Source organism: Asterias rubens, chromosome 10 (genome assembly GCF_902459465.1).
Source record: "Asterias rubens chromosome 10, eAstRub1.3, whole genome shotgun sequence".
Lineage (NCBI taxonomy): Eukaryota > Metazoa > Echinodermata > Asteroidea > Forcipulatida > Asteriidae > Asterias > Asterias rubens.
In genome coordinates this window covers 16,251,018-16,265,480 of record NC_047071.1, presented here as the reverse complement: position 1 = coordinate 16,265,480, position 14,463 = coordinate 16,251,018, and the positions used below count along the sequence as shown (strand labels likewise).

Sequence of the window (14,463 nt, the reverse complement as noted above, 5' to 3'; positions counted from 1 at the left end):
TCGTTCCTATGTTTCTGACTTGGTAAGTCAATCTTATACATACAGTCTGAATTCGTTTATAATTGTTAAATTGTGTACTAATATGCTAGTTAATAATATACTGAACATTATGTTTAATAGGCATAACTTATGATTCTTTCTAACATTTAAAGACAGTGGGCACTAGTGGTAATTGTCAAAGACTAGTCTTCACAGTTGGTGTATCTCAACATATGCATAAAATAACAAACCTGTGAAAATTTGAGCTCAATCGGTCGTCGAATTTGCGAGATAATAATGAAAGAAAAAAACCTTGTGTCACGAAGTTGTGTGCTTTCTGATGCTTGATTTCGAGACCTCAAATTCTATACTTGAGGTCTCGAAATCATATCCGTGGACAATTTCTTCTTTCTCGAAAACTATGTCACTTCAGAGTGATCCGTTTCTCACAATGTTTTATACTATCAACCTCTCCCCATTACTCGTAATCAAGTAAGGCTTTATGATGATAATTATTTGTATAACATGTTTGCTCTTTATTCCTTTGCAGTGATTATTTTAATGTAATGAATAGATTTACTGATTGTTTGACTGTAAAAGAAATGTATGTGTATTGAGTATATTTTATGCATAGGTCAAAAAGTGACAGAAGTGTAACATTAAAATTATTATTATAGTAGCAAGCTGAAATTCATGTAGTGAACGTTGTCTAACTTTACGTGTGTAATGACAATGCAAGCAGGTTATCGCACGGCCTTTTTAATTATGCATAATTTCACACACACTTCACTCAGCATCTGATCGTCCGCTCTGAAAAAGTAGACCCAAAGAGTGGCCAGCAATTCTATCAATATTGTTGCAAATTACTCTTATTTTTCCACCCAAAGGTTGTAAGTTAAATCAAATGGTAAGGTATAGCATTCTATGTAGCCCTTATCGTGTGAAAAAGAGAAGGCCCTAACCTAAACATTGGGGTACAAAAATATTAATTGCGCACGAATTTGGAAAATGGATTCCACAATATTGCTCCTTAATCGATATCAAGATTTGGCTTTGAAAGGATCTGTTTCAAAGACTCTTTATCGTAACTCCTTTATCGTAACTCCCTTATCGATTTTGAAATATCGATCATGATTGATGTTACTTGTTCACTATGCGACGGCACATTACAGTGTTCATTGCGTACGGATGTCGTCATTCCTCATAACACATCTAGCTGAAACACTAAACAAGAGTAAGTTTATGGTTTTATTATCTCAGTTTTAAACATTCTTTGTGGGTATTGTATTGAATTAAAATTTAAGGTACAACTGGTAGTACGGAAGATATGTGATGGGATTGTGTCTTTGGCGATACAAGAATGGTATTTGGCAAGCAGTCAGAGCATGTCATCACCAGAAACACCTTTGTCTATTAGGCCATTGCAAATCGGTAAAATTTTGACAAAAACAAAGCTAGACTATATAACAAGCATTGGCGGCCATTTTGTATTTTTGTTTTAATTGCTTGTAATTTATGACACAAAAGCCGAATATATTTCGACATAATCGGACTGTTTGCCAAGTTCTATGCTTGTATCATCAGAGGTAAGCCTCTCAATTATAATGTATGTTTTTCTTTTTTAATTACAAGGACCGAGGGAATGCTCATTGCACCATTTTGCCAAAAACAAAATCCAGTAAAGCAAATATTTCTGTACAGAATTCTTTTAAAGGGTTTGGGAACTTTTTGTTTGACGCTTAAAACAAATTGTCATCCTTTTTTTCTATAAAAAAAAAACACCTGACGACTAATAAAGCTGAAACTTCAACAGGTAAATCATAATTACATAAATTTTCATTCACAATGAATATGGAGTTACGTCGGGGCCAAAACTGACATACAAAAGGTATCAAAACCCTTTACAAGCAAACAAGTTTAACTTTGTTGTGGTTTGCAGAGATCATAATTTTAAACGTTTAGCAAGTTCTTGCCTTATATTAATAATAACTCGGAAACTCTCACTCGATGATGAAAATCCAGAATACCTCCCTCGTCTAATCAAATCAAATTGCCCAAATTGCTCTTTATTTTCCAGAGAATTCTTCACAATCAGTCGCCATGACGAAGCCAGGCAAGTTACTGAGAAAGGTGATCCATGATGGGGGTTCAGAGAAGACCCTCCCAAACATGAATCCCGACGTGGACCGCTCCTTCCAGTTCCAGGCCAAGACACGCATGAATGTCTTCGGTATGATGCTCACCCTCGGTACCTTCTTCATCGTGCCCGTTCTGACCTACGTGGGCTTCTACTTCTTACCCGTGCATGTGCCTCCTCTTCTAGGCATGGCTGAGCGGCTCGCGTTCGCTCTGAGATGTCAGGGCTGGGCCATCATCCCGTTTGCTCTCGGTGAGTCTTACACCCTTAACTTTGCCTGTTGTGGATAAATAGAAAATATGTACAAATAAATGGTTAACTTGCGTGCACAACCATGTGTACATCTTCTCAGAGCCAACAATCGCACATGATTGTACCCGCCAGTTACTTTTTATTTATTCCCATAACTTCAACTTTATTTATAGGAATGCCCCTACCCCAGCCCCATCCCGAGCGCCATTTTTTGAGAAGTAATGGTCACTGTCACGATCACAAAGAACACTTTATTTTTTTTATTTATTGATTGATATCCAACAGCGGAAAGCCGCCACTTACAGGAATCGTTAAAAACTATGTAAAAATATAAATTTAAATATGAATATAAATACAACAATATATAACATTAAAAATTAAACATTGATAAAAACATTATTATAAGTAGACAAAAATAGTACACCGAAACCCACATCAAACAGACCAGGGAATACCAACAAGTACACAAACACACATCGGACATTAAAACAAACACATGAAGTAAGAATACACAAACAGAACAACACACGAAACCCCAATAAGTACAACAAACAAACAAACAAACAAACAAACAAACAAACAAACAAACAAACAAACAAACAAACAAACAAACAAACAAACAAACAAACAAACAAACAAACAAACAAACAAACAAACAAACAAACAAACAAACAAACAAAAACAAACAAACAAACAAACAAACAAACAAACAAACAAACAAACAAACAAACAAACAAACAAACAAACAAACAAACAAACAAACAAACAAAAATAGAAACAACACAAACACCAACAACAACTTAAACACAAACACACCAACAAACACCCCAACGAACAAACAAACACAATAAAAACACTCAGATTTACAAAGCAATTTGATGAAGTTACAACTGACCAGCAGCTGCACATGAGATGTTCACAGTGCAAATAGCTTCTGAAATCTGAATTTGAATTATATAGTCGGCAAAGCATCCCTATACGGAAACACCACACCAACTTTTTTGTAAAGAAGACAATGAAGAAAGAATAACACCTGTTGGTTAAACCCATCAAGCCATGGCCCAATTTCATAGAGCTGTTTAGCAGGAAATACGCAAACTTATTTGCTAAGCAAAAAATGAATGAATACCAGTCGCAACAACGTAAACTTTATGGAATGATGATTAGCAACTTGCTTTTGCTAAGCATTAACTTTTCCAGATTTGTTGTGCTTACAGGGCTTTACGAACCGCTTGTATATACTATTAGGGACTGAAAAACCCAATTCACATGCAAGGCTTCATTCCGGGCATCGAACCAGGGTCCATGAAGGTGAACGGCATGGAGAGAAACCACTGAGGTAGACTTGGTATTAGTCCCGTTCTCGTGCGAGAGGTCCCTATAAGCATAACCCGCAGTTAATATAGCTATTAGTGGAACAGTTTTCTAGCGATGGCATGGGATTGGGACTTGAGTCAAGTCTACCACTGAGCTAACCCGACTGCCCTATTGACAGTGTACAATCTTTTAAAGACAGTGGACACTATTGGTAATTGTCAAAGACTAGTCTTTTCACTTGGTAAATCTCAACATATGCATAAAATAACAAACCTGTGAAAATTTGAGCTCAATCGGTCGTCGAAGTTGCGAGATAATAATGACAGAAAAAATACCCTTGTCACACGAAGTTGTGTGCGTTTAGATGGTTGATTTCGAGACCTCAAACTCTAAACTTGAGGTCTCGAAATCAAATTCGTGGAAAACTACTTCTTTCTCGAAAACTATGTCACTTCAGAGGGAGCCGTTTTTCACAATGTTTTATACCATCAACCTCTCCCCATTACTCGTCACCAATTAAGGTTTTATGATGATAATTATTTTGAGTAATTACCAATAGTGTCCACTGCCTTTAACCACCTTCTTGCACATTATACAGGTATCCTCTCGCTCATGGTCGGGCGTCTTAGAGGCAAGGAACCCAAGGATCTTGTGTCTACTGAGCACTACGTTCGACACACCATGGAGCAGTACATCATGCTCTTCATTAACACCGTTGTCATGGTAACCTTCATACCGGATGAATATCTTAAGATGGTACCAGTGTGTGTTGGCATCTGGGTGGTTGGTCGGTAAGTCTCTTACACATAACAACAAATGTATATTTTTGTTAGCAATATAGATTGCTTTTTAAAGACACTGGAGACTATTGACAAAACTCAACGTAATGGAGAGCTGTTGATTGTATAAAACATTGTGAGAAACGGCTCCCTTTAATATAAAGTAGGTTTTTTCTCACTCAAAATAATAAAAAGACTTCTTGTCTGAGGCCCTTTTTAGACATCTGAAAGCACACACATTTTTTCAACAAGGATGTTTGCTCTTTAATTTTTCTCTTGCAACTTCGATGACCAATTGAGTCCAAATTTTCGTAGCTTTATTATTGTATACATTTGTTGCGATGATATACCCAGCGAAAATAATGGTCTTTGACAATTATTACTAAAGGTGTCCAGTGCCTGAGAAAACACAAGATGTTTTCTATACACCTCATTTCTATTTCTGTTTCTCCTTCCAGATTCATTTACTGGGCCTCGTACTCCCTTCGACCCCAGTATCGTGGGTTTGCCTACGGTATTGCCATGTTACCCAATGTCGCGATGATGGTTTATAATCTGATAGGAATGTTCGACCCAGGCTTCACCCATGGACTCCATAAGTAAAACATCAGCCAAGTAAATTTGACGAGAGTTAGGATATTGATGCATCTGAGGTACCAAGCTTTGACATTGCTTATGTTGGAGTTGATTGATAGAGGTTTCCCAGAGGGCTGCGAGTTTTGACTGCTATTCAAAAATAAGTGGGTTGTTAGATTTTATGGATTGGTAACTTTATTTTGATCGCATGCCGTAAAAAAAAATATTGCTTTCATAATTAAATTAAAATGACTCGATGAGTTTTCAATTTCGACCGAAATAGAAAATAATGCGAAGTTTAAAATTAATTGACCTCTAATTAAATCGTTTAGCAATGTTTTCCATGGATGTGGTTGTTTCCATAGACGTCTATTGTACAAAAGAAATAGATAGATTAATCATTAATTTAGGAGACTATTGTTGCTGATACCTCAGGTAAGTATAAATGGCATGTTTTCTTTAGGTGTCGCTAGTGAACAATGGTGTCGTCCTTGTACATAATTTTGCCAAAGAGTTCAATATAATCACTATAAGAAAGCTACTTAGTTAATGGAAAATCAGTTGCGTTGTTGTGGCCAATGGGAAAGAAGGGCACGAAAAACACCACAAAGGAAATATACTGAGTAAGAATGTTAAATTACCTGGGGTTGAACAAACAAATAAGTTCTGTGACCTCTGAATTAGCGTAGGACGGTCTAAGTCCGATTACCAGTGCCCTAAAATTAAACAAAGACGTAGTTGACAACATTTTAAAATATCAAACTTACACGAATGTAGATAAACGAGTTGTTTTGACTTTTTTTGATAAAAGCTTGTGATGTTCACATAATTTTTACTTAATTAATTCACAAAACGATAATTATTATAATGGCTTTTAAAGACGCTCTACCACCTAAACTAAATCACAGCGATAATAGTTAAGTACGCCTATAGATATGAAAAAAATTAAAATAAATATACGGCTGCAAAAAAAACCTGAACTGTAAATGCAAATTTGTATCTAGTATTTGCTTAAATAACCCTTGATTAAAATAATGATTGTGATTTGACAAATAAAACGTTATTTATGCATAAGTTATCATAATGTGCAACACTTCTTCCATTGTGGTGTCATAGCAAATAATAGCGCTGAATTTATTAAATTTAATTTGTACACCACCCTGGAAACACCTGGGCCCAATTTCATAGCGCTGCTTAACGGTAAGCAAATTTGCAAAATAAATTGCCTTAGCGTATTTCACAGGTGAGCAGAAAAATTGGGCGGCCATATTGCGTGTTTACCGTGGATTTGCATTGTGACTTCATTTATTTTCGTGCGGTAAGCACCGAAAGGTTAGCATGCCTTTTCGTGTGCCTACGGTTAGCAGCGCTTTGAAATAGAAATTGCAAAGTAAGCACAAAATCGGCCGCTAAGCAGCGCTATAAAATTGGGCCCTGGTTTTCTTCTAAATCGTTCCTTGTTTTAACTCGACCTCTAATAATTAAATAATTAGACAAACATATTAAAGTAGGCTTATTACATGTTGGCTCTGTCTATGAAGTTCTATGTGAACAATTATTACGCCCCTCCCCCCCCATTTAGCAAAACAGTTGGCTGGCAAGTTTTATCGTTTGGGGCTGTACATTGGATGAGATTAGCTCAAAATCCATGGCTTTCCTACCCCCAAAAAATGAAATGAAAAATAAGATTAGATAAGTTTGTTAGAAAATATTGAGAGAAAAATGGAATGTGCGCCCTTTGCATGACCATTAAATGAGAAGTGCGCCCTCATTGTCGTTTCCCCACGCAGACGACATTTAAAAGCGCGCCCTCTTTTTTCCCTGCCCGGGAAATAATCTTATCTGTTTATGTTTACACTTGAGACATCTGGAGCGAGCAAGTGAGCTGCACACTACACAAAGTACACACACATGCGTGTTTGGGGTCTAATTCTACCTCCATGGTTTGATGTTGTTTTCATGGAGCAATAAGAACACGAAAAACGACTGGCTCAGCTGAAAGGTCGAACTTTTTATCAAGTTTCTTTCAAACGAATTGACTTGTGGTAGTCATTGCATTCATTGGTTTGCCTGTCAAAACAGAGGTAAGTGGTTGGCGTTAGGTTAGTAGAGTTTTTAGTCATAAATTAGGACCGTCCATGGTCGATCTTGGAGGTAAAGCCGCCGAGTGACCCAGCCACAGTTATTACTTCCTTGACTTCTTCATCCATTCTATTGATGAATTACCACCGTGCTAAGCGGCAAGGTCACGGCGAAAGATTTGCCGGCTAGAGCTCCCCACACGAGCACGTTGCAACCTTCTTTCTTTTTTTGTGAACTATCGATCTTGTAAATGTAATAATGATATGCAAACCTAGCGTAGGTTGGACTCCTCCCGGCCCTTGCAGGCAACGCGACCATAGGCACTGACTGACGTCCCAACAGGGCTAATATAATGCAAACCATACAAATTGTAAAACAATGGTACATACTGTAATTCAGGCTTTAATTGTCAAATTAAATTAACTTATTTATTTTTGTATCAAAATCATTATATTTGTTTAGTTTTCGCAAATGTGTAATGACGGTATACGGTATTTTATACAATAATTTGCTGCCAAATTATATCAAAACTGAAAGAGTAAACACAAACATGTTCTCTACCAACGTTACTCGTAGAACTCTGAGGTTCGCTCCGCTATCGTCTCCATGAGCATGATGAGTGTTCGTGGAGACGATAGCAGAACGAACCTCATTATACATTCTAGGAGTAACGTCGGTAGAAAAGTGTTTACTCTTTCAGTTTCGATATTTATTTGGCAGTGGATTATTATGTTGTGCCTGTGTCACCGATTGTAAAAAAAAAAACATTAAACAATTTTATCAGCAATTTCTGACTTTATTTCCCTATTTTTTTTGTCTTGGGAGCCACAAAATAGTAGGAAAAAAAAGTATGACTCTATTAAATTTTTAAAAACTAAACGCCGGAAGAAGAATTTTTTTATTTTGTGGCCTCAGTGCGAGGATTCAAATGGGTCAAAGAGGGCGCTATTCACTCTGCACCATAGAAATAGAACCCGGAGAGCGCTGAGTGTCTCATTGTTCGTGCGGTTTCGTTGTGAGACCATTTTTATGGACGCGCACACGCCATTTTCGTAACGCGTGTATGGCAAAATATTTTGCCATACAATGACATCATCATTGACCAATGAAAAAACTAGAAATGGTCTATTTGCGCTGACATCTTGCCATTTTGCCATACGCGCGTGTCACACGATGATAATTTTGCCATACGCGCGTATTGCGCGGTATTGATACGCCGCGTCCACAGATGACACAGAGGGTGGTCGAACGATCAGCGTTCTCCGGGTTCTATTTCTATGCTCTGTACGTGAAATAAAATTTCAAATTATTAAACATTGCTAGTTGGAGTCACTTTTTATGTTGAAATTGAATTCATACTGTGAGATTATAAAGCAAAACTTGTGCATATTTCCTTGTATCAAATTTTTGTAAGGTTGTACGGGGTCATCATTCTGTTCTTGTTACCCGCTCTTGAAATTGTTCCAGTTGACTGGCAACAATTTGCAATTCCCTCATGATAAATGTATGTTGTATTGGGCCACCTGTCACCAGTCTGGGCAAAAGCAGGCTACTAGTCTTGGTCCAAGACGTCACTATCTCATACTCGTAAAAGCAAAGCTTGCAGGCGATGGTCCATGTTAGCAAGGCTGGGAAAAAAAGCCATGCAAAGGTCTTGGAACCAAGACTAGCCAGATATACTGTCTGTTTGCCTCTTGAATTGTTCCAGTTGAATAGTAAACACATGTTCTCATGACAGCTGTGTAGGGGCCATGCCACAAGGCAAGGCAATTTACAGGCTACCAGTTTAGGCAATCTCCAAGAAGAAAAGGGATTCACATTTCAATATTTTTCTTGGGGATCATCTAGACATGGTTTGCTGATGGCCCAGATGCTACCAAACAAGCAATTGCCCCCAAGTTGCCTGTACAAGTTGCCCTGTGTGACAAGGTCGGCCTAAGGCCCTAAGATTGTACAACCTTGCCCCACCTGCAGTCACCTGCACAGGCCTGATACTTCACGGAGGCAACGGAGGCGATTGCCTCCGTTGCCCCTTGCCATTGCCTTGGTGCCCTTGAAATGCTCCAGTAGAAATTTTCAATTTCCTCATAGGGTGCCCTTTGCCAAAGAGTAAATGCCTTGGTGCCCTTGCCCTTACAAAAACGAAGCATACAGCCCTGCCTGCAGTCACCCAGTCTTGGTGAAAGCAGGTCAGATGGAATTTTCATCTTTGTATTGGGCAAGGTTGTTTTCATTTTGAAAAGGACACCTTTCCATTTGAAAACCTTAAAAGTCAATTTGGAACTTTTGAAGGGGCACCAAAGCCAAGACCACAGGCAACTGAGGCCATGTCCTGTGTGTAATTCCAGGCCACTGTGTAGACCCTCCTTCTTTTGTTGCCTCTTGAAATGTTCCACTTGACTGGTACGTAAATTAAAGGAACTTTACAGAATTTGTAAGAAACAAAAATCTTGAAGATCACAGATTTACATAAAACTGACACGGTCTAATGATAATGATAGTTGAAAACTTCCCTTGAAATATTTATGTCTGAAATGTCATATTGAGAAATAAATGTTCTAATTTCGCGTTTGGAGTTTATCGCTCAGTGAGCGTTTTATTCATTTTTGTTTTGGCATCGATTCAATGCAAAATTTGTAATCGGTTTTTCACTATTCTCTTGTGACCCAGATGGCCGATCATTCTCGAAGGTTTGTCAGTTCATGTTTATGGTGGATTACATAGAAATGCTTACACTGCCAGCAACTCTTTTGCTAGCAAAACCAATTCTGTGATGTTACTTTAACAATTTTCCTCACGATGTTGATTGGGGTCACCAGTCCTGGCAAAAGCAGGCCAGCATACAATAACCTCCCTTCTCGAAATGTTCCAGTTGACTGGCAAAAGCTTGCTATTCCCCCATGATAAGACCTATTTAATATTTAATTTCTTTACGGAGAAAAACGAACCCCATGTGACCTTATAAAAAATTAATATAGACCTAACTGAGCAATCTGGATTCTGATCGTGGCTGAGAACAAAATAAACTATTTCTGTATGACCTGATAAAAGGGCAATCAGGACAGTATGCTTCGTTTTTGAAAGGGCAAGGGCACTAAGGCATAAAGGGCACCCTATAAGGAAATTGTAAATTTCTACTGGAGCATTTCAAGGGCACCCAAGGCAATGACCAGGAGGCATTTGAAGGCAATCGCCTTTGTTACCTCCGTGAAGTAACATCCGTGGGCCTGGGCCAGGTAGGTCTACCTGTTCCATTGTTAGCACACATGTAACATTGACTTTAATTCTATTTTAAAAAACAAACAATTATAATGTTAGTTCCCAAGTGAATGAGTGAAATATATTTTTAGGCTGAGAATCCAGAGTTTATCATGGGGTATGTGTAATGCGCAGTGCGCAATTGAAAAACCACCCAAGCATCGCACATAATTCAATATATCCGTCCGTAAAACATACTGCAATATCCATAAAAAATTATGTACATTTCTTGGCATAGGTATAATATTTTAATTTTTTACGCACTGCGCATTTCCCACAATGTATGACGCTGGAGTTCCAGCCTATGACAAAAAATTACTATTTAAGAATGTCTTATTTGAAGAAAAGTTTACATAGAAATTAAAATAACTAAATCATGTACACCATGTACATTGTGCTTTACAGTGGAGGGGGAAGGGCTAGGTAGGGTAAAAATTGTTATTAATACTAGTAGCTGGTAAAAAACATATAACTTAGATGCCTCATCAATTAGTGAACTTGATCACTGTAGCTTGCAAGCCGGAGGAAACCTGTAAACAAGGGTGCCTGCTATGTGAACCAGAAACACCAGGGTTACTTAAATTAGATAGGTACACAGCTCATTTACAAATTATTTTTTAGGGGAGGTAGTGGTTTGCACAGTGTACAGTGTTTACTGTGGAAACATCAATCTAAAGACAAGTAGATGGACAGTAGGCCTATGGGGTCCAACAATCCCACAAAAATTGCAATAAATACGTGTACATCTGTCTACTCAGACACCCTTGGTATGATGTTAGTACTTCAGTTTATCCACATGAATTGCAATTTTATCTAGTGTGTGTATTTAATACTACGTACATTGTACGATATTAATCCGGATTAACCTTGCAGTGTACATACAATGTACACGTTTGTTCAGTTGTGTGCAGGTAGAAATAATTATCAAATATGCTCGATGTAATGCCCCTTATTTTTGACCGCGCGAGGGCGCTATAAATAGTATTTTGATCACTTCCGGGGGTACACGCGAATCGCCCTGCACAAATTAATAGGCGTTCTGTCACTTTTGTTGCGCCGTAGTTTCAATTTGCTTTAGAGGTGGATTATAACGGCTCCTTTAAAAGTCTTATTGTCTGTGATGGATTAGATGTCTGTGGTTATAATGTGTTCCAATCTTTAAAAACTGTTTTGCGTATGAATGAATATACCCCCGGAAGTGATTGAGAGCGCCCTCACGCGGTCAAAAATATGGCCCATTGCATTGTTACATCCAGGTCTGTCATAAAGTATCGTAATAGGCCTAGCATTGTGACAGCCATGTACTGCCCTTATGTAGATGCAGGGTTTTGTTTTTCTTCAAAATTACTAGACAAGTACATTTCATCCAGCACTTTGCTAAATATTTCTACTATTTAAAACAGATTTTGTGCACACTAAATTGAGTAGCCAAAGTCGATTTTAGTTTGCTATCAAATGTCAACATTTTGCAAAGCATTTTGCTCTGTTTGGCCTATACAAGCGAAATTGTTCATTCACTGGAGTAGACGCATTGAAACTAACACTAAACACATACTGTATAATATAAAAATGAATTTAAAGGAACGTTACAGAATTGGTAAGAAACAAAAATCGTGAAGATCACAGATTTACATAAAACTTACACGGTCTAATGATGATGATAGTTGAAAACATCCCTTGAAATATTTCTGTCTGAAATGTCATATTTGATGAGAAATAAATAATCTACCTTGGCGTTTGGAGTTTATCGCTCAGTGAGCGTTTTATTCATTTTTATTTTGGCATCGATGCAATGCAAAATTTGTAATCGGTTTTTCACTATTCTCTCGTGACCCAGATGGCCGATCGATCTCAAACTTCTACAGGTTTGTCAGTTTATGTATATATGGTGGATTACATTAAGTGCTTACACTGCCAGCAACTGTTTTGTTAGCAAAAAACAATTCTGTAATGTTCCTTTAAGTAAATAATAAAAAAAACCTCTAGAGATAACAATTTATTATTTGTGACATTGAATCTTACATGTCAAGTCTAACCTCTTGCTGACCTCATTTTGCTGGATGCATTTTTTATTATTGTAAATTTCTTACATGCATGATTGGTTTATTCGACCGCAGGCTTGTGGGGTGTTCGCTCAAAGATACATGTTGGCCTGGACACAGATAGTCAAATGATTTAGGAGTCCCGGTAAAAATATTGGGTGAAATGGAGTGTTTTGTGTTTGAGCATTAGTATGACATTTAATTTAGGATTGTGTGTCGTCCTATTTTTGTATAGAAATTAAGCTTGGGCGATATCACGATATTATCGAATATCGCGATATTAATTTGGACACGATTTCGATATAGGATGGATTTGGTTTTAATTGAAATATCGAAATATCGATATATCGCGATATATCGCGATATATCGCGATATATCGCGATAATCGCAATATATCGATATATCGATTAAATATTGATGTATTTGCTAGCTGAGACATCTTGCACCCCATAGGTTTGGAGTAAAACCAGAAGAATAGGTCATTAGAACACCTCTCTTATGCTAGGACTGTCTCTTCTACAACTTTCACTTGGAGTTTTAAGACTGATGATGTCAAATTTCATTAATCGCGATATATCGTGAATAAAATAAATCGATATCGCCCAAGCTTAATAGAAATGATATTTCAGGTCTTTAACTGGACTTACTGACAAAAATTGCCAACTTTAATTTTCAATATGTAGGGCCTAATTTGCCAATTTGAGCTGATTTTTATTGATGTAATATCTGGAACATATAGCCACACAGCCGAAAAAAAAAAGGAAAAATTACAACAGAATTATAATTGTTTTAAAAATGACCAACAAAAACAAATAAACAATTAAATAAACAAACAGTTTGATAAAAAGACAAAAATTGACATGCTTCAAAAGCAGTTAATTTAATAGTTCTTGTCGTTAATTTTGAACCTATTTAAAGCAGATTTAAATCTAAAGATGCAAAATCTAGAAAAAGAAACATCCTGTTGCATAATTAACATCAATGTTTGACTATAAAATTCAAAATGATTTGTCATGAAACCTTTCAATAAAAATAAATAAAAATGATTATAAAAAATCACTGCCTGAAGCAGATACTGAGCCTTGCAAGAGGCTTTTTATTTTAACCATTGTGGCATTAAAAAAATGCTCCACATAAATAATAAATGCCCTGGGGACTAGTCCTAAATTGGGGACGAGTCCTAAATTGGGGACTAGTCCTAAATTAGTGACTAGTCCTAGGAGATATGAAAAACGTATGACTAGTCCTAAGTTAGGACGAGTAACTTGTCCTAACTAGAGATAAGACTAGTCTTAACTCTTTGTGAAATCTACCCCTGGTGTTCTAAGACACAAATTTATTATTGACAAAACCTTGAAATATGCTTATTAAATGAACTCGGGGATGTTTTCTGTGGTAAAACACTAAAAGTCCCTGGAATTGGAGTCCCCCCTACTCAGACACTGTGCAAAAACCTCACTGCACCCAGAATTTAAATAATTGAAAATTACATCAACTGGCAGACAAAAGAGAAAATAACGACCAAAAATCAATATTTGTCAATGGTCATAATTGGCATTGTGTTGTACACGCTCCCTCCTGTTGTATACTCTCCTACAGAGAATAACAGTGAGCGATACCAGTTTATCTATGTGTAATCCACACATACTGCATACAAAGTCCAAGCCTCAGTCATTGAGCTGTGTGATGATTTATAATACTAGCCCCGCCCAGCCACGCGACGCACCAATAATAACCATTGAGTGCTGCCACGCGCATTTGGACGAAGGGGAAATAAAGGGATAATCTCTGATTGTGTGTATCATTGGGTTGCAGACTACACAGAGAGTTTTTTTTTTATATTTTTATTTTATGCATTGCCTGCAGCAATGTAACACAGTCAACCTGCGGTGACTGACTGTGGTGTGTTGGTGTATGTATGTGTGTGTTTGCCAATGTGTTGAGCAGCCTTAGTGATATCATGGAGGCCACGTCGAGGTGATTTCCTTCTTTTGTTATGTTCTTCTCACCTCCAACGAACCGGGTTAATACCAACCATGA

General features: G+C 37.4%; 2 protein-coding genes across 5 annotated transcripts in view; both read left to right on the top strand.

Moving 5' to 3' along the window:
- Window positions 1-2,079: 2,079 nt before the first annotated feature.
- LOC117295703 (transmembrane protein 79-like) lies at window positions 2,080-5,067 on the top strand. The gene is made up of 3 exons (XM_033778418.1): window positions 2,080-2,368; window positions 4,284-4,476; window positions 4,923-5,067. Exons 1-3 carry the CDS (start codon window positions 2,080-2,082, stop codon window positions 5,065-5,067), a joined length of 627 nt encoding a protein of 208 aa, XP_033634309.1.
- A 1,887-nt stretch (window positions 5,068-6,954) lies between these two features.
- The window catches only part of LOC117295309 (ras-specific guanine nucleotide-releasing factor 2-like), a 95,669-nt gene continuing 88,160 nt past the window's right edge, over window positions 6,955-14,463 (top strand). For all 4 annotated transcript variants that reach the window (XR_004519676.1, XM_033777869.1, XM_033777868.1 and 1 more), the window contains exon 1: window positions 6,955-7,124. The gene's annotated coding sequence lies outside the window, so the exon portion shown is untranslated. The remainder of the gene's footprint in view (window positions 7,125-14,463) is intronic.

Bases quoted from the DNA above. Each gene is read 5' to 3' on its own strand.
- LOC117295703 (XM_033778418.1), top strand. From the start codon at position 2,080: ATGACGAAGCCAGGCAAGTTACTGAGAAAGGTGATCCATGATGGGGGT. The intron at 2,369-4,283 runs GTGAGTCTTACA...CACATTATACAG, and splicing joins CATCATCCCGTTTGCTCTCG to GTATCCTCTCGCTCATGGTC. The intron at 4,477-4,922 runs GTAAGTCTCTTA...TTCTCCTTCCAG, and splicing joins GGCATCTGGGTGGTTGGTCG to ATTCATTTACTGGGCCTCGT.